We start from the raw sequence: 20,087 nt of genomic DNA on the forward strand, positions 1-20,087 counted from the left end.
GTCAGCTTCGTTTTCTGGCAGACGCACAGAACCCCGTCACGAAGGTGTCAATGACAGTGTGGCTCAACACTCCAGTTTTCCTCCCTACTGTGCTCCCTGTTGTGCAACTTTATTACAATAATAATTCCACTGGTTAAAAATGTTATGTGCACCAGATGTCTCGCTGTGTTGTCTTACATTTCATCACCTGAAGGGTAATGTGCAAACAAAGTGGAGATACGGCTATTTTGTGTCAGTAGAAAAGTCAAAGTAACGGTTTGAGATTCCGCAGGAATGTTTTGAGACGCTTGAGGCACATTGGGAAAATTGGGATTCTCATCAGAATGTTGTTATGTTTCCTAAAATGTATTTTATATTCTTTTGTATTTCTAGTGTATGTCTCTGGGACTGCATACACCAATGCATTTAAATTCACCCCTCTGTTGTAAGTTAGTATCATCAGTATCATGTTTGTTGTAAACTTTGTTTATTGTTGTAAGATGGAAAAAGTAAAACTAGATCTATGCATTTTATTTATTAAAAATATATATGCATGTTAAATAAACTTTTTCCAATTTTTAGACTGTTCATTTGTTAAACTTATACACAGTTCAGAGGACAACATCAAACAAAATGTTTACACAAAATCATTTATTTACACTTGTTCGTTCGTACATTTATACCAAATTTAATACAATACACAATTTACACATAAAGACCTAATTCAGAGAGAAACAAAGCATTCAGCATCTCCATGCAATAGTTAGCATTACAGACTATTATCAAGAGCTGATTTATGTAATTCTTTTACTACTCAGGATTTCTTCCTGGGGTGCAGTGGCAAGTATGCAACTCTCTCCATGTCCTCCAGAAAGCGGTGGAAAGGTGTAAGGCTGACCGTCTTGTGAATAAATTATGATCTCCCTGAGACCCTGCTGGACTATACAGAAGAGAAAATGGATATGTCTGTTTACGCTTAAGTTTCTGATAAATTGTGGATGGTTTCTGGTGGATTCAGAGACTTGTGCTTTTCTGCAGAACAGAGGCAAACTCAGGTCAAGTATTTTGAATAGAAATCCACTCCTTAGATTCTTTTTTTTTTTTCGAATATCAGTTGCCACAAAAAACCTCAAATTTTGCCAGATGGATTGAAATACACTTGAAAATATCCAATTTTCTACCATTCAAGAATTCTGCAAAGCTGTAACTATACCAATAGTATGCTTTAGACATTAGTTCCCCGTTTTGGGAAAAACGCTCATTCTCCTCCTTGCCAGAGTTTGGAGATGAGAATAGTGATGATACCCTTACATCAGTGGGTTCATTAAAAAAATACAGCCAGTACCCAGCTAACTCCAAATGTCAAACAATTTATTTAGAAGTTTAAAACACAAATACATAAATCATATTCATGATTCTGACACTAAATAAAGTAAAAGGTTTGCCACTACTACTGCCAACGAGTCAAGATAAACAGTTTCTTTTAATTAAAAAAGGAATATTTTCATCTTCTTTTATCTGTTGGTTTCAGGCTCAAACTGTCTTTATTTGATTTTAAAGTATCTGGAAACTTTTTCTTGAGCGATTAAACCAAACATTGCAGAGGTTCTTTAATCTCCTTTGAAGTTCCCTAAAGACAAAGTGGCTGTTTGGAGAGCACAGCTTATTTTTCCATGCAAAGCCTTACATAATGGTTTACTCAGGCTATTATTGTTACCTTGTCCTTCAAGCTCTCCTGATAACTTCTTCTCATGAATAAGCCAATTCTCCTGTCAAAGCATTCCCTGAAGAAAATCTGCATTCTTCCATGTGCAACCACTTTCAAAGCTCAAGATTCTGTAAGTGATGGGCTATGAGGCCAAAGACCACTAATATTTTCCCTTCCCTTTTTTCTTTTTCAAACCGTACCCTGAAATGATTAAACCCATCACTAGATAATCTTGCTTCTCTTTTTTCTGATGTCTTTGGTCTAACATTTCCTTTAGTTGCTCTACATCTGTTTGGCCCCTTCAGCTGACCTCACAAACTATTGCATTTTATAGGACTTATCTCTTCCTACACCTGGATTCAATCATCATCTTTCTTACGGGGTGGAAGCTGTATCTGCTGCTGGGACATGTTTGTTTCCAACTGGACATCTGAACTGTTCGTTCACACACAGCCCACAGGCCTGTGATTAGAGAGGTCAATGATAATTCTGAAGTTTGCACAGGCTGCCAAGCTATAGATCTATGTTTGGAGTGCTGTTATGTGCTCCACATAGAAAGATTTATAAGTTTGAAATGATACCATTTACAGCATATTAAATGATAAATCTGTTGCACATCAGGACTAAAAATATAACAGCACAAATGAACTGAGAAAAAAAAGACATCTTCAAATGTTAAATGTGCAGAGAGCTCGGTAGCAATTTCAAAGGAAATATGTGTCCATAATACTCTTGTGCCCAATTTATTGCTGATTGCTTAAGTTCAATTTGGTTGTTTGTGAAAGTCAAACTGTTTTTACAGTTCTCAAGAGAATATGTAATTTATTTTCTAATTAGCAGCAGGCTTATATTTACTTGTCAGCCTCTTCTGGTTTCTCCAAGGTCCATAGTGCACCTTATTCATTTTGGGATTAGTTCAGCTCGAAGGGTTTCTCCCATGGGTCTGCAAAACCCCATACTGCAGATAAACAATAGATTTAATCACTGAGTAAACTCCATGCCTATTACTTAGTTCAGTTAAAGTAGCCAAAAACTCAATTCATGTGTCTATTTCCATATCCATATGGCGTTATAGTCTACATTTATTTGTATTGCTACTCATACTTTTACACAGCTTAATAAAAACCTGACTTGTAAACACAAGTTGTGTTTCTTCTGAATTCTCATGCTTAAGAAATCATGTTTTGTTAATTAAGAAATGACAATGGAGTTTTTTTGTCCTACTAACAAGATTGCAAACTGAAGCCAAAAAGATTATTGTAAAGTCAGCAGATTCATGCTACAAAGAATGAAAAAAAAAAAAACAGTGACTCAGAGAGTCAAAGAGTTGCACAACACAACTTCAGTTATTGGCTGAAAATCACACAACTAAATCAACAACAAGATTCTTGTGCAAGGTACAAATACCTTAGCCACACAACATGCAACATGAAAAACTTATTTAATTCACCAGCAGCACTTTTCATGAACTGTTATAGTTTGAAACATGCTGAATTTTATTCATTCTCAAGTTTAATGATATTTATTGCACTTCAAGATATAAAGGCAGCTCATAAACACTTTGCCCTAGAACAAAAACAAAGTTCATTTAGACCCTGAAAGAGCTTCTTGCTGAGAATGAAAGTATTGAGGAATAGATTATTATAAGTAACACTTTGTTTGGTGATGTTCTAATGTGGAATGTGCAGAGGGGGGGAAGGAAATCATGTCATGCTTCCAAAAACAATTATCGTTATTTTGAAGCGCCAGTCTAGAGTAAGGTCCTTGCTTGTCATGACGACAGCCTCAGTCTTCCACATTTTAAGTAAGTGTGGAAGAACGTCTGTCTGAATCACAGTTGGCAATATGGTACACTAATGAAAAACACTGAGAAGCATGGCTGAAAAGATTCTCTGTTCACTGGGTGGCATGCTTCACCCCACTGTCTCTTTTGCATGTTCCTCCACTTCATGGAGAGTTTCTGAGTTTGTATAATAAGGGCTCAGTGTCTGCTTCAGACAACAAGGACCTCACGTTGGTTTCTCTCTGATCTTGAGGAAAAGCATGAGTTCAGTGGAAAGCTATGGCCAATTACCAAGTGTTTGGGGTCTACCATAGTATTTATAGTTTTTAAATTTCTGGTTTTGGGTCAAGCATCAAGATATGTCAGCAAAAACACCCACTATGGAAGTGGAATGCCACAAATTAGCTCTATAAAAGTTCCAATTTCAACCCTCAATTTAGTGTATTCATTCATAAAATGAGAGCAAAGTCAATAAAAGCTGGTCACCAAGTTACATAAAAACAAATGATACCTGTCTTTTACCGTGGATGGGAGAAATTAATATACCAAATTCTTCGAATAAACGTCAGACCTAATGAGTTTTCTAAATTGATGTCTGTCTCGGGTTTGTGATTTTCATAGTAAAGGAGGGATTCACACTCATCAGCAGACAGACAATCTTCTGAACTTGATGCCATCATATGACTCTCAACTGAAGACCTAACAATATAAAGAAAAGATTATTATAGATATATCATTTTGATGTGATTGCTAGTGTAAACACTGATCAAATTATATTATTTCAACCTACTTTTTATCACTTCTGTTGGCATTACTGAATGCGTGTAGATACTCTTCTTCTGGTGGTTGAGGTGACTCTGCGATTCTGGGTCCTACCCCGTTGCTCTGAAGGATAAGCAACTACCTGGGTGGATGATCTCCTCATCTGCAGACCATCTAACTCTCTCATGTCCCTCGCCATCTGAGACAAAGTTTGACCTGGGTTGGTCTGCAGACGCTGGAAAAGGCTTTCCCTGTTGATTTTCCTCTCTGGACAACTGAAGGTAAGTGCAACTCCAGAGTCTGACTTCATCTCTCTGGAGAAACCATCTGAGGTGCCATCGAAGCAGCGCCCAATAGCGATCTCTTTGGCCACTCTAGGGTTCTGGTCTGTGACTGTGTAGATACCATAGTTGTGTCCCAAAGGGTCAACGGGTGCTAACATGGTGAAAGCATGAGACTCATTGTTTTGAGCCACTGGTGGATGTTTAATGAGATACTCTTGTAGGAGGTTGTTGGTGTTGATCCTGCGGCAGTTACCTTGTGGAAGGATTGATATGAGGGACCGGTCCACCTCAGCTTGGTCAAATAACATGCCACTGCATTTGAACTCTACACATGCTGCTGAGGTATTGGACTCTCGCATATCCCGAGTGCTGCGAATGTCTCTAATTCCATAAAGCTGGCCCTTTGTCTCTCGGTGTGTTCCTCCCAGATTCCTTGACCTGACCATGACTTCTTTCTGTCCAAGAATTTTGATCTTGATGAAGCATGCTCTAAACTCTTGGGGGTTAGGCCACCAGGACAGGTAATCTCCTGTCCAGGTTGTCAAATCATTCTCCTCAAAGGGAACAACGTTGTATTCATACTTGTCCTTTTCTACTCTAAAAAACCTGAAATGATTAGCATCAACAGGGGCATTTTCACAAGCTATTAAATTCTGATATGGATATATTGGCCCATTGGTCTCATCAAAATTGTTTTGGTTAGGCTTTGCCAAATTGATTTTGAAGGCAGTTTTCTTTAATGCTGGATCATCATGGTCTGAACGCTGGTAGTCTATTTTATCTAGATAGGGCTGAGAGACTCCAATGATGTTTGGATTCATCTTTGGGGAGGAAGGAGCTGCCTCTAGTTCCTCCCCACCCAGCATTGCTGTGACATAAGCTGTGTAAGCATCAGGCTTCTGGGCATCACAGAAAGCTGGTAAACAGGCCCCATTAGGTCCTGTTATGACACTGTCAAAGCGGCCCCATGCCCTGGGATTAGAAGAATAACCAGGCTTGGGCTCCAAGTTTATCAAGCTAATCACGATACCCTCCAGCTGTTCAGTAGGTAGGAACTTGTCACTCATGTAGGCACGAACTTTGACATAGCAGCGTCTATTTTCAGGTACGTCTAAATTGAAAAGTCTGCGTTCTCTGATTTCCATGTTGCCTATGAGGAATGTGCGCTCCTCGCGCTTGCTCCTTCCATGACCACCAGTAGTTGTTGTGCTGTAAGAAAAGTCGCTCTCCTCTTCCCAGACTCCTGTGTCGGGATTTAAAGACCACAGTTTCATCTGGGGAATATGTTCTTGCATTTTGACGTGCTGTGTGTCAAGGAGGACTTGGACTGCGCCAGCTCCAAGTACCTCCTTGTTGGAGTCATCTCTGAAGTCTACAGAAAACATGCCATAGGTCCTTAAAGGAAGCATGTCACCTTCATCATCCACAAAGTTAAGGTCGCCAGGGGCAGCTGCTGCAGTAGTGATGTTTCTTGGGTCAATGAATGTGACACTGGCTTTGACAGTTCCTTCGTAGATTTCTCCATTGTCCTTATGAAAAGAATTAGGAGGAATAACCAACTGCCCTATGGGGTCTTCATCTTTAATTTCTCCAAGGCTAATAAAATTGGTCTCTCCTGCATTGATATCAATTGGTGTTTGTTTTCTCATCACTTTCACATCGTGGTAAATAGATCCACTTTTCTTGTCAAAGATGAACACCTTGGGCGTGTCAATAAACTTTTGACTAGGATCAACAAAATTTACAACTAATCTCTGTGTGTCAGGGGTGATTCTTAATGTGAAGCCTCCTTGGTATCCAGTGGTACCCACTCTCTCTTTACCAATGTAGATGTGCCCAAAACGCAGAGGCTCATTATTGTCAGCTGTGACTACTCGACCTCGAACCAGCACAGTTGGCTGCACACACTTCTGACAACCGCACTGTATCACAGCACGGATGGGGAGGCTGTAGCTACCACAGTCAATAATTCTGCTTTCCATATTTTTAACACCACAACAGAATCCAGCTCCATCTCTGCAGCCCATATCAAAATCTAGGGAACCAGCACATTTGTTGTGAGGACAGCGGCCAGCATTGTAGTACTTGGAGTCAGTCCCGGGTTGAACACAGTCTGTAGGTAGCCTGATGAGATGTGTTTCAGGGGTAGAATTGCATGCTGGTGCTCCTTTGTCTGTGAAATAGACAATAAATGACATTAAGCTTTTGTTCTTTCATCATCATGAAAGAAATATTGCCATAAATTTTAAGTTGACTGCTGTGTAATGTGACTTTGATGGTGTTTCGGAAGTAAATGCAGAGTTAACATATTAAAAACAGGGCAGTTCATGTTCTATTTGCTTTGCTGTATCTGCTCTTGAAAGTTTGTCAAATATACAATCTAGCATTAAAATAAAATTGCTGGTTTGAGGGTAATTGCATATTGATTTATAAGCATAATGTGGAACAGGTATAGAGAATAGTTAGAACTTGCTGGTGGAATGTATAAAAATATTTATACCTTTATTTTTCACACATGGATGCTCACATTAAAAACACAGTACACACAAACGTCCAAGGTCTGCATGACCTGAAAGTGCATTTAAGTGGCCAAGTTGGATTGTGAAATATGCATAAAATGGTAATTAGACTTCAAGCTTAAGAAAAGGTTTCTTCACCAACCATCCAATTGGGAACTGGAAGGAACGACCAATTGTTCAACAACCCACTGGCAGCATAATTAGTATGCAGGATATCATGGCTGTTTGTAGTTAAGTATCCCTGTCAAGCTCACCATCTCCCACATAAGTCAATAACTGCAAACACATGAAGCAGTTTGATTTGTAGATTGCTGTATTGTTTTGCAAGTTTCCTTTGATCATGAATTATAAAACATATAACCTCCTGAACAGCTGTAAACATATTGTGTTATTCAAATTAAACTTCTGCATTATGTGTAAGGGGAAAAGAAACTATTGGGATGAAGGCATGTTTATCATCCCGCTCTGAGGTGCAGGTGTTGTTCTGCACACATAAAGTCTCTCCAGCCATAATGACTTTTGGAGTACAGGGATTTGTCTGTTGCCTAGAATTGATTGCTTTAGCACTGTTCCATGAAAAGCCTGTTTGTTAATCTGTGTCTTAACTAACAAGCACCTGGAGAATATAAGCTGTGTATGTGGGGTTCTCCCACATGGATGTGGAAAGACATACTTGTCTGAGTCTGAGAGAGAAAAGAAACATAATTTATTGACAATCTTGGGTTTCATCTCAACACTGGGTGTTCTGGAAAAATTGGGTTTGAGGTTTTACAGTGTCCAGAGCCCTCTCACACAATAAAGAATCCCTGTTTAGAAAGCTGTAGTTTCAACCAATGTAAACACAATAAAAATCTATTCCTCCAGGCTCTGCCAGATCGTAAGACTGATATTTTTCATTTTCCCATGTTGGTTTTTTTTTTTTAATGAAAGATAGTTTATTAACTGACTTTCTCCTCTCTTTCAGTTGTAAGCCACTGTGGTTTTGTTTGATTCCTCTTAATGCGTAGACATGGCTCATGGATGACTTGGTTTGAGCTCAGCACTGACATTCCTCTTTAACTGTGTATTCAATCTCTGAGGCAGCTGCTCTTTATACAGTAGAGTTGCGGTTGTTTGCTTTTTGTCAGTGGTTATACTTGAACCAGTACAAGACATTGACTAAATACGTCATTGTCAAATGCACTCGGGTGGTAGCCATCCTGAGCAATAATCCCTGTGTGCCGCTTTCTATCATCATAGCAAATTATTTCTTCTCAGTCTGATGAAGATTAATTACATTTTACTAGAACTTTACTATTTTTACTTAAAGAACAACCTTGAAACAGAAAAAACACTGGTATTCAGTGCTTTGCATGCAGTACATGTAAATACACTATATAACTTTTTCCAAGGGTCACACATCTGTCATTCTCTTAGCAGGACTACATACATACTACTAGTCTGCATTTCATAAACTTGGTGCGGAGGTGGTGCATGGGCAAGGGAAAAATCTTATTGGTGCCAATCCAGATCAGCGTCTTCACTTACAAAAAACTAAATGGGGCATTAGCTCTGGCAGAGGAAGTGGTTTCTTTGTTTCTGCCATTCTTGTTTGGTGCTACACATACCAATTACAGTAAGGAAGGCGGGGGAGGACTTGATGCTTCCTGCAGGGCTGCTGGCTTTACAGTAATACTGTCCCGACTGCTCTGGCTTCAGATCTCGCAGTACAAGCTCCTCTTCATACTTGTATACCTTCCTGTCCAGCAGAGTCCCATTGTGATACCTTGATAAACAGACACAAAGAAAGAAACAGAGAGAGTGATTTGTTCTTCACTTTACTTTTTTACATTATTGTCAGCCACTAATCAGAAGGTCGGTGGTTCGATCCCAGGCTGCCTCCTGGCTGCATGCCAAATATCCTTGGGCAAGATACTAACCCCATGTTTGCCTACTGGTGGTGGTCAGAGGGCCCGGTGGCGCCAGCAGCCTCGCCTCTGTCAGTGCGCCCCAGTGCAGCTGTGGCTACAATGTAGCTTGCCATTGCCAGTGTGTGAATGTGTGTGTGAATGGGTGAATGACTGAATGTAGTGTGAAGCGCTTTCAGGTCCTTAGGGACTGAGTAAAGTGCTATACAAATGCAGGCCATTTACCATTGTGGAATGTTTATTGAACTTTAATCAGCTAAGCAATTATATTTAAAATTATATCTAAAATGTTAGCAAATATGCCACCAGTTATACTTATTTTGATGATTTATGCTAACAATGACTGTACAATGACTTTCATAGGAAGATTTATCAGATGACTTTAGCTTATAGAGCTTATGTTTTAGTTTTATAACCTGTAACTTAAAAACTATACATTTCATAAGTGTAGGAAGGACTGTAGCTATTTTTTGAGTGTTATTCTATGAGAGTGTGCCAACAATGATGTTCATCTCACCAGTAGTATTTGTCAGGTGTTGGTGATCCTGCTGCCTTGCAGCACAACAGCACCCGTCCTCCCTCGTAACGCACTTTATCCTCTGGGTGCTTCACAATGTACGGCTTTTCTGTGGAAAGCAGAAAGGAGCAAATCATCAAGACTTTACTCTGATTGTTGTGAATGGTGCCGCAGGTCATAGAGAGCTCATAAAATTCAAATATTACACTTTATTCGCCCGTCGGTCTCTGAGCTTGTGAAAAATGATTGTTGAGGGAATTGCCTTTTCGAAAGCAGCTCAAGTCTATTTTTATTTGGTTTCCATGCAACCAAGTCACTGCTCAAAGCTATGTAAAGTCTCACAATAGTCCAAACTGTTTATGTTGTAGAGCTGTCAATTTCCTGTTTTCAGTCGTCTGAGAATATGATTGAAGGATCTGTAGACTATGTGGAATAATAATAATGCTAGTCTTGTAATAATACCTATTTTAAGAACAACCCAAAATATGTAATCACTTTTCTTTCATTTATCTGCACTTACCAGCTGATCTAAGAATAGCCCGGACCCAGGACATGCCTGTGGTGTTACTGGAAGTGGACACAGTGATAGGGGCAAACTTCTCCTTCCTGATGGTGATTAAAGTTGGGCTGGAAGAGCAGATTCCTAGGAGCTTAAAGTGACCCATAGCATCTGTACGGGCACGGATGACCTTGGGATGGCTGGCTAGTGACACAAAGGCTCCTGCCACAGGGACACCGGTCACACTGTGGATATCACCATGTAGGATGTGGCCTTTGCACACGCAGTGACTGCAGTCTTCACTGGGATGGCCTTCAGTGCACACATACTGGCATTTGGCTTTTGTAAAGAAAGCGTTGAGATGTTAGCAGATACTGATCAAGACACCAAAGTAAAGAAATGCCTCACTACAGCTAAATGCAGTGTGGCTTTGCATACCTGGGCATGGAGTCTTTCCACATTTCTGGATTTCAACAGGCCGTCCCACACACTGCACTGTCGCTGAAGTCCTTACGCAAGTCCTTCTCCTAATCCTGCGACCTCCACCACAGGTCACTGAACATGACCCCCAGGGACCCCATGGACTCCATTTAGCTACAAAAAGACACAACGGAAGGGAGTTTCAGTGAATCATTCTATCAAATGGATTGTTAACTCCCTTGTGCTGACTATAGGATTTCTAAAGGATTTAGCTGCATTTAGAACTTTACTGAAACAGCTTCAATCAATAAGACTGTTGCTATTAATGGAAAACATAAATTAATGATACAGAAAATATACTGTGAATAAATGGAATTTTCCATTTTATAGCTGAAGGAAATGTCCGTAAATGGTACAGAGAGTATACTATAAATCTACAGAATTTTCCGTTTTATCATTTACAGAAAAGTCCGTCAAACTTCCGTAAAAAAATCAGAAAATGTACTGGCAGAAAATTACCAGGACATTTTCCGTTTTTCTACTGAATTTTTTTTACAGTGTACTGAATGGTTTAAAAGGAATGTTTTGGGGAATTCACCAATAAAAAGGGACATTATGAATCACTTTGTTGATTAAAATAGTTTATGTGTAGTTCAAAGACCATATTCTCTACACTAGCTTAGGGTCCTGTCCGAAATTTGGTGGTGATTGATATTTGGCTGTTACCTGTACATGGTGGGGTGGTGCACTCTCTTCTCTCTGAATGGTGCCCCTGACATGCTGGCACCAACAGCAGAGGCATGAGCTGTGCGCTCACACATTTCCTTCGGCGGACTTGGACACCCACGTCATTACAAACTGTGGTTGAACAGGGGCCCCACTCACTCCATTCAGTCCAATAGCTCTGCACTAAAAACATATTACAGCGGACAGAGGGACATTCTAATCTTGAAAGATGTAGCTATGCACCAATGTTTACAATGTTTAATATTTGTTTAGTTTTTGTAGTGTTTTGGCTAAATATTCATTTCTGTGAAGAAAAAGCTTCCACAGCCCTGGGCTGCTGTAATCGGCTCTACCTGGGGGGCACTGGAAGCGAACATGGTAGTTAGAACAAACGCGACCATGTGGCTGTTCCTTGTTGATGCACCAGAATCCCTTCTCCAGACTTGAATGAACCACTTCCCCAGTTTCTGCCGCTGCCACCCAGTCTGTAGTACGAGCCTCCATGGCTGTAGGCCGTGCACAAACTCTCTCTCTGTAATAGAAACGAATTGCCTCCAGGCGCTCATAGTCTCCATTTCCCCCAGGATGGTCAATGTTGAACCAAGATGTCCATTCAGTCACGCCTGGAGGCGCATGAAGGGAAGACGTGGATGAAAACCACAAAGATAGAACATTAGAAAAAACTAATAATTGTGGTGTGGAGGTTGGAGCTAGTTTTACATGGGGGGAGACTGTTAAGAATTAAGAAAGACTTGAACAGCAGGGATGGGTTACAAGCTTTCAGGGGTCTGCAACTATCATCTGAAACTGACTTCATATACTCCAGGGAGCTTTGTATTGTTGAGGATCTTTCCATGCCCCCTGGCTTGAGTCATGAGGCATTCTGTTTAATTTTCCATCTGTGGCATGTTCTGAAACCTGAACAATTTCCTACTGAGAAACATGAGGAATTACAAATAAAAGGAACCGATTAGCCTCATGTGATAGATTGTTTTCCTTTTAAAGTAAAGCACTGCTTTACTCCCAAACAATAATGTCCACCAAGAATTGATTATGTGTTACAGACAGCTGTTTCTGTATAGTTAAAAAAAAATGTTGTTTATTGAAATGCTCCTAATTGTATTAATGTTGTGGTTTAAAGCTGTTCACATCACGGAAAGCTGACTGAGGCAAACGATCCTCCCAGCTATGCTAACAGTGAATGATTAGAAAGCAGATTAGTCATACATCTTTTGTACAGAAATGTCTTTTAGTGTTACACCTCTATCTGTTCTTAATAACTGCTGAAAAAACTGTGATATGAGCTGCAAGATAACCTCATCCACATAAGCAATTATAGTTTTAAAAACTCCCACTCTTTGTTTTACTTCACTGATCAGAAACACAGTTTCCATAACAACAGGCCTTTAGTGGAACAAACAGGAATTATTATGGTGCACGAAGTGATTTTTATTTAGCTTTGGGTCCAGACTTGAGCCCTGTCTTTATTTGCTTCTATTATTCCATTGAATAAAGTATCTGTAATTAAGTATTTTTGTAATTAACTATTATTACTACTGTAGCCAAGGATGTCTAGACAGCATCGCTGGATGACTTAGACAAAGTTAAAAGGACCATCTTTTTTCTATTATTTCCAAGCAGATGTGTTCTTAAAAGCAATGGACACCATACAAAGACAAAACACACTGCGTCTAAAATTATGTCTCGGCCTCATGCCTTGGAGTTTAAAGTTTTCTGAGTTACGAGTCTGCAAAGGAGTAAAATCTCTGAGGTAACATCTTTATTGGGCGCTAAAGGATTTACCTTGAGTCTTTAAAGTTTTAGTCACAGCCATTAGTAAGGCTGCTAAATCAGCAAGTCAAATAGCAATAACGAGCGTACTGATAGTTTTATAATACTGGCCAGGATCTGCCTGCACTTTTGCTTTCAGCTGATATTTAAACTCTGGCGGTTTGAAAATGTCTGCCAAAGAATTAGCTCTCAATCTCCCGCCGGTACCTGTTGTCTGTGAGTCAGCGTACATGTTGAAGGCCACTCTCCGTCTCTTGTCTGAATGACTCTCAGTTCTCAGTGATTCTGCGTACACAAGAAAACAGCTGGTTATAGACCGAGCTTACACTTTTTGTCCTTGAGAAACTTTAAGAAGAAAGAAAAGAAATTCTAGAAGTCATGTGTTGGAGATGAGAGTGTGTTACCTTTTTGAAAATATCTATACTTGTGCTTGCTTAAACTACACTATTGATAAAATCAAGTTTTCAATGTGTGTGCGTTTTGAACAGCTGCTGAGATTTACTCCAATTTTGTATGGACACGTGCACGTTTTGCTCTTTCTTCGAGGCAAGGAGACTTTCTGCTTAAATAACAACAAACTGAAGATTTATTCCCTTTTCTTTCTCTCAGATGTAAGCTTTCATCTATCCATCACTTTTCTTTTTTCCTATATTTCCCCTTTCACTCCTCTCTGTCTTCTCTTTTATCATAGCTGCTCTTCAGCAGCGGCACTCTCTAATCCCTCTCTAATCTCCCCCAGAAATCTTTGTCATGCATCTTCTTATTCTTCAGTCCTTCTTGCCCTCCTCTGTCCTCCCTTCTCCTCTTGATCCATCAATAAGCACCTACTGTTGAGGATGTTAATGAACCTTCAGTTGAGAAAATCTGAACCTGCAGAGTCATCTGATATTCTGTGCAGAAGCTTTCTGTTCACCTCTTTCTCTTACTCAAACACATGCAGCAATTTCATGCAAATTGGTTTTATTTGAAGGACATATGACTGCAAAATATGTATTGAACACAAACTGCATGCCTACATCACTAAATAAGTCTTACATCATCTTCTTTTAAGCGCGTGTGTTCATACACACAGCAGTAGATGTAAGAAGTAAGCAAATACTAACCTTTTAGAAAAAGAACGATATTAAAGCTGGCATTCATGTAATTTTTTTCCCTTTGATTTATTAAGCATGCACCGTACATTTTCACGGATGCTTTGATGTGCAATGATTCATTTTCCTGCAGCACAATTTTTTTTATGTTTTGAAAAGCGTCAGTTGTTTGCTTGACATTTCTCCTTTCGCTAGAAACTCTGGGAAGAAATGTGAAATGTGGCCATGCGGAAAAAATAAATGTCAGTCTGTGACAGAAACAAAAAGTGGCTTATGTCACTTTAGTGTGCGTGTGTAATATGTGCAAGTGCTTAGAACTGTGGGAGAGACGCTGCTGAGTTTACGAGCAGAGACGCCCAGCACAGAGACCGGTATCGATCCCAGTCCCCGCTGGTTTTACAGCTCACTTCAAGTCTTTCGTTTCATGCCAGCACATTTATTTTCAAGCCCTGATGGCTTTTGATAGATTTACCAAAAGAAGGATAACAGTTCAGCAGGACAAACATCAACTTCACATTTTAAGGTAACGTAGACAGTCAGCTGACCTTCATGGTTGTTGATTTTTTTATGCCCTTGGCTTTAAAAACCATTGATATTTTTCCAGATCAGCTTTGTCTCTCTGATACCCTGGAATGACTTATAAACAGAAGCAAATGCTTTCACACTGATCTGGTGAGCAGATGTGGCTCTTCCTGCAGATTTAGTTTAGTAAATCAGTTCAAATAGTTTTTTCAAAATTTTTTTTTGTCTCCCGAGCAGGTAAAGCAGTTTTTCTCAGTGACAATGATGTTCACAAATCATCAACACATCCCAGAAACAACATCAGAGATCTCTGTCCAGAAGTCCTGGGAACAACTAAGATACTGCGCAGGACCCTCAAGCTCCCAGGCCTCTGGTACAGGACCCGAGCTTGAAGGATAGACCGCCCGCAGGGGCAAGAGGGGATTTTTTTTTGTTCATTTTTTATGTGTGTCTGTGTGCACAAAGAAGCCTTTTCTTTCTTTTATTAAAAATGAATTAAAACTCCTGTGGCTAATTAATAATGCTCCCCATCCTGAAGCGCATGTTATTTCCAAGAAGTTCCAAAACACTATTTCGGCTCCTGTTACATAACATTTTTCGTTCCTTTTCACACCAGAGCAAAGGGAATTCACAGCAGAACCGCAGGATTATCATTTCAAGATGTCTGATAATGATGAAAATGAAATGACAAACAATTCTGTGGATTATAGGGTGACTAATGGTTTTAGAAAGCAGACAGAGGAAACCCAGATTAGCTACAGAAGAAGGCAAATGTTGGGGTAGTGACCTTAGTAATGGCTGGGATGAAGTGGCTTGGCTCCCACAGCGCACTCAAAGCTTATTGTGCTTCTGAGGGACATGTTAACACATTATGAATTTTAAATGCTAGGGGATTTTATGGGGGCACTGCTTCATGCGGCTGGTATGTGAGCGAATTTACCTCATCAAGAGGCAAGTAACACATGTTTTTCAAGCCAACGGGACCAAAGTTAGAACTTATTATTTCCTTTTTAAGCTTTAGGAAAATACACCCTAAAGGGACTGACTGGTGCACTATACCTTGTTCATGGGTTTGGGGTTTTTTTGTGAACAGAAATGTCTTTACGCTTTGACTTTTTGCAGCTGCTGTTACACAACCCAAACGTTGTGTATGTTGCTTCTGATTTTCTGATTTAACGGCCCATTTGGCGCTTGTCAAATCACCGCTGAACAATAAACTTCTTTTATGACGTGACATGTTGTGGTTTAGCTTTGTTTAGATCGCATGGTTAAGTTTAGGAAATAGATGCAGTTTGGTGGAAACGTGAGGCTGTCCTGTTAGAAACAACTACGTTAGTCATTTCAAAATGAAATATGTTTACATTCAAGTGCCAGCAGTTTTAGCCATGCTCACCATCATAAACCTTGGACAAACCTTGGACAAGGTAACAAGATAGCTGCACTGGTGCGTTCGAAGAGATCTGCATCCTTTTCCACATATAGCAACATGGTAAGTTCCTGAATACCAAGCAATGTCACTTATATGTCTGAAACATAGCTACTGGATTACTTTTCATCCACCGCTGCATTCATTGTCCTCTTTATCCACCATAGGTCTGTTGTGACAACTGCAAGTCTTATTTTAGAGAACTAGCTTTGGGTTCAATGATTTACGTCACAGTGGTTCATTCTGAAATACAGCTGGTTCACTTACAGCCTGGCTGCACAAAGGCAAATCCACTAAGCCCTGGTGCCTTTGTGAAGGACAGCCTTGCTCTCCTTCACTTTCTGAGTGAGAAATTTCTACCTTAGCCAAAATCTAATAAAAAAGCTGCTGAAGAGTGGAACTGTGGAGAAAATGGAGGACCTTATGAAGTTTCACCCAACACGATTTCACTCATATTAGGGAGGTATGGTTGTGCCAGATGCAGGCTGGCAGACAGATGAGGCTAAGTAAAAGGTCTGGATCCTGTTTATTTATAATATTCCAGATCCCTACAAGAAGGAAAAGATGTGAAAACACCAGCTTCCTTCCTCGTGTTACATAACCTACTAGACAAAGCACAGCTCGCTCAAAGAATGGGGTTATGCTTTATTTGTTGATGTCGCTCGTGCTCGGGCTCAGGAGTGTGTGTGACAGCTGCCACAGGAGTCCTCTGTTAATAACAGAGGCATTCCATCCATGAACTGTGTATGCATTGTGTGTGGGGGCCTGTGTATGTGATGATCCGTTTGCCATGTCATCTGGAAGTTGTTTATGCGTTTGGCTAGCTCCTTAACTGAGGTGTGTGTGGTTTCAGAAAAGTCTGCTCTTTCTCTCAGTGCCTATCTCTCTCTCTCTTTACCCCAAAGTTTCTTCTTCTTCCCAAAAGGCTCTCAAAACTTATAAACATCTGTAGCTCCTTAAAATCAGCAGTTTTGTCCGTGACATTAACTAATGGTGGAAACCAACCACATGATTTAAGAATTTACAAAAGTATAACAGATGATTTGTGTATTTAAAGGAGGATATTTGTGGAACACCGCATTGTTTCCTTGATACTATTAAAAAACGTTAGTCAGTGTTGAATTTCTCAAGAAAAAATATCTGGAGGTTGAACTTCCCCACCTGTGCACAGGTACTGAGCCAGAAGCTGAAAATGTAAAGCAGCTGATTACTCCTGCAACAAATAATTTCTTGGCATCTCTTCTTGTGTCTGTACACATGAGTAGAAAAGAAAAGCAATGAAAGATGTGATTGTGGCTTGCAGCATGTCACTAATGGGAGTTTGCGCCTTTTCGTTTGATCCTATGTAATCTCTGCGTCAGTCATTAAAGTCAGCTGGCCAGACAGCTCTGTGCTTTATAGCAGACAGTGGTCAGCATCTGGAGAACTACCCCTCCGTCTGACTAACAGCCCTCCAGCTACTCACCAACTATTTTGGCTTTGCCTGAAAATTATGCAGAGAAGAGAAGAGAAGAGAAGAGAAGAGAAGAGAAGAGAAGAGAAGAGAAGAGAAGAGAAGAGAAAGATTTAGACCCAAAGGTGGTAATACCACTGTTTTCCCCTCTAAGTTGGGCATTCAGCAGCAGCTGCCAACTTTAAATAGAAAAACAGCTTGTAAACCTCTAAGCTCTAAGGTGTGTGGAGAGGGTGACTGAGAAACAAGGCAAGGAGAGAATGTTTGGAGGAGGGAGTGTGATTGAGGGAGAGATAGAAGGGAGAAAGGTGGGGAAAGTATTTGTGGGGAAATACCTGAGGGAGACAGATTAGAAACAAAAGGCGAGCAGATGAAGACGAGCGGACAGATGGAGACACGCAGTCGTTACTTTAGCAGTGGATTGAATGCAGTTATGAGGGCTGAACTGGTCATCAAAAGTGAAAAGGAAAGAGTGAAATGCTGGCCAGTGTGACGGTGGAAAAAAAAGAAGGCAGTAAAGTAATTTTACCTGTTCTCCTATTCCTCTTTTTATTCCATTTTGTCATTAAGCCGAGCACAAACCAAGCAGGTGGAAAAGTGGGCCACTGGGTTTGTGATTATTGCACCTTGTTTCCAAGGTGACTGCGTTTATATCTTTAGGGACTGCTCCCAATGTTAGAGGGTGAAATAAGGACAAAAATGCACCACCTTACTGCAAGATGTGGATGTACTGCTAAAGGAGCGTGGCATGAGGCGTTAAACTTTTAAGGTTGGAGTGTTCTGTTCAATCAGAGTCAGCATGAATCACCATTTATACATACACTTTCACTGGTCTCTAATCTTTTTATATATACTCATCAGTGAATGGCACAAAGACATTTACAGTTCAGAGGCTTCAGAGCCCAACAAGACATGGAGACTATTAAGGTGTATTCACACTCATTTGCTTTTATGAACTGCCAGCTCCTTCACTTTGGAAAAAAGAGAGAAAAACCTAATGTGAAGCAGCTGTAAGGCGAACAGAAAGTGACAGCTCTGGAAAAAGTGCTGCTACTGGTGTCATTCAGGAAGAATGGCAAACTTTCAGTGGACGATAAGAGTGAAGTTTGCTGGGAAGAACTTCTAATCTCATCTGGAAGAAACTGTGTTGTGCTAATGTCTGCAGATAACCAACACTTAACCAGCATTAAAAACCGGGAGCTACATTAGAAAAATAGTGCAAAAAAAGCTATAATTTCAAACTGGATCTTGGTCAAGTAATAAAAGCTGGACACAATTTTCATAAAGCAGGCCTTCCGTTTGCTGATAGTGGCGGCTACTGTGAAATTGTTGTTGTTTTGTGATTAAACGAGACTGCAGGGACAGTTTTCACGACCTCTTCTCCTTAACATCCCACTCCATCTCCATCCAACTCCTTTGTGTTATTAAAAGTGCAGGAGAAACATGCATATGGCTTTAGATTCGAGATTTCAAGATAAAGAGGTAATAAGGCAGTCTTATCGCACGTTTCCATCGCTTCAAAGGATGTTACTTTGACTTAGTTTTACATTGCCAGAGACTTATTATCCCCGTAAAAAGTATTTCTACTTTCCTAAACCCAACCTCAAACCACATCTTCTTTCACAACATTTTGTGATTTACAATACGGACTTTATGACTTCACATCCCCAGAAGGGAGTAGGCTGACTTTGAACACAGATTAATGTCCCAACAATGTAAGTAATCCAAGTACACGGACACTAATCATGCACTACTCTTATCATATGAGCTCATCTTCAGACATTTGTCTAAATTCTTTCAACATCCCGCTCTGACATCCTTAGGGAAATGCCGTCAACTTGGGAAACTCTACAGTTACTGTCAGTTGTGCGGCACATGTGTTAATACTCATAAACTGGCCCTCTTTCTTGTGTGATTATGAAATGAAAACTGAAAATTGCTCAAGGTTCATTTTCAACATTTGCAGTTTCACGAGCATCATTTTGTTGGCAAATCTGTAGTTACAACAATTTCTTGGGATTGTGTCATTCTGACATGATAATAATATATTAGCAGTTCAATCATCAATCTTCACCTACCTTGGCTCAGAGCCACCGAGGCCAGGAAAGACAGCAGCAGCGCCACTTTATTTAATCCCAACATTGTGCTGGCGATTCTCTACAGCATCGATACAAACTAATTCAGCTCTCAGCTGAGCGTAGCTACTTCAGGTCCTCAGGTGTGACTGAGGCTGTTGTTTGGACAAACTCTTGCCTCTGCTCCTTCGTGTGAGTTGAGTTGCTGAGCTGGAGACAGGAGCTCAGCCGTTTTTAAAAGAAGGGGCATCGGGACTGCACACCAATCCAGCCCCTCTCTTCTCACCATTGGCCAGTGAAATGCAACATCTGGGTCCCCCGTATCATGGTCCAAAAAAAGGTAAGGGTATGGTGGGGGAAGAGAGGGGAAGGAGCACACACACACGCACGGAAAGAGAAGGCAAATGTGTACATGTGCCTGTGGTTACTGAAAGTAAAAGGGTGCTTTCCTGTTCTTCTTAGCTTTTTTTTTCACTATTTGTGGCTTATTTAAAGCATTACTTGCATTTGTTTAACTCAAGAGTTACATTGATTTGTAACCCCCCTCCACCCTATTGCACCAGCGAATACATATTTAGCAACACAACAGGTGTGTGGCTTCACGTGTGTGTTTCCATCTTTAAAT

At 40.3% G+C, this 20,087-nt stretch overlaps 1 protein-coding gene and 1 long non-coding RNA gene across 2 annotated transcripts; one reads left to right on the plus strand and one right to left on the minus strand.

Moving 5' to 3' along the window:
- Positions 1–615: 615 nt before the first annotated feature.
- On the minus strand, positions 616–19,805 carry cilp2 (cartilage intermediate layer protein 2). Its single transcript, XM_082525191.1, has 10 exons — positions 19,466–19,805; positions 13,103–13,180; positions 11,458–11,727; positions 11,105–11,287; positions 10,397–10,552; positions 9,980–10,297; positions 9,460–9,568; positions 8,643–8,800; positions 4,261–6,689; positions 616–4,169 (listed from the first exon to the last, which is right to left on the minus strand). The coding sequence occupies exons 1-9, from the start codon at positions 19,527–19,529 to the stop codon at positions 4,282–4,284; spliced, it is 3,744 nt and encodes a 1,247-aa protein (XP_082381317.1). The 5' UTR covers positions 19,530–19,805; the 3' UTR covers positions 616–4,169; positions 4,261–4,281.
- Positions 14,244–15,742, plus strand: LOC309701155. The gene is made up of 3 exons (XR_014274889.1): positions 14,244–14,509; positions 14,591–14,658; positions 14,746–15,742. It is a non-coding gene; the product is annotated as an uncharacterized lncRNA (long non-coding RNA).
- Positions 19,806–20,087: the final 282 nt, after the last annotated feature.

Source organism: Aulonocara stuartgranti (genome assembly GCF_965226115.1).
Source record: "Aulonocara stuartgranti genome assembly, chromosome: 23".
Classification (NCBI taxonomy): Eukaryota; Metazoa; Chordata; class Actinopteri; order Cichliformes; family Cichlidae; genus Aulonocara; species Aulonocara stuartgranti.

What these genes read in the sequence shown, in the direction of transcription:
- cilp2 (XM_082525191.1), bottom strand. Translation starts at nt 19,529, where the DNA reads ATGTTGGGATTAAATAAAGTGGCGCTGCTGCTGTCTTTCCTGGCCTCG. An exon ending in TCGCTTCCAGTGCCCCCCAG is followed by an intron (nt 11,288 to 11,457) that starts GTAGAGCCGATT and finishes ATATGTTTTTAG; the next exon opens with TGCAGAGCTATTGGACTGAA. An exon ending in CGCCTTCCTTACTGTAATTG is followed by an intron (nt 6,690 to 8,642) that starts GTATGTGTAGCA and finishes TCTATTTCACAG; the next exon opens with ACAAAGGAGCACCAGCATGC.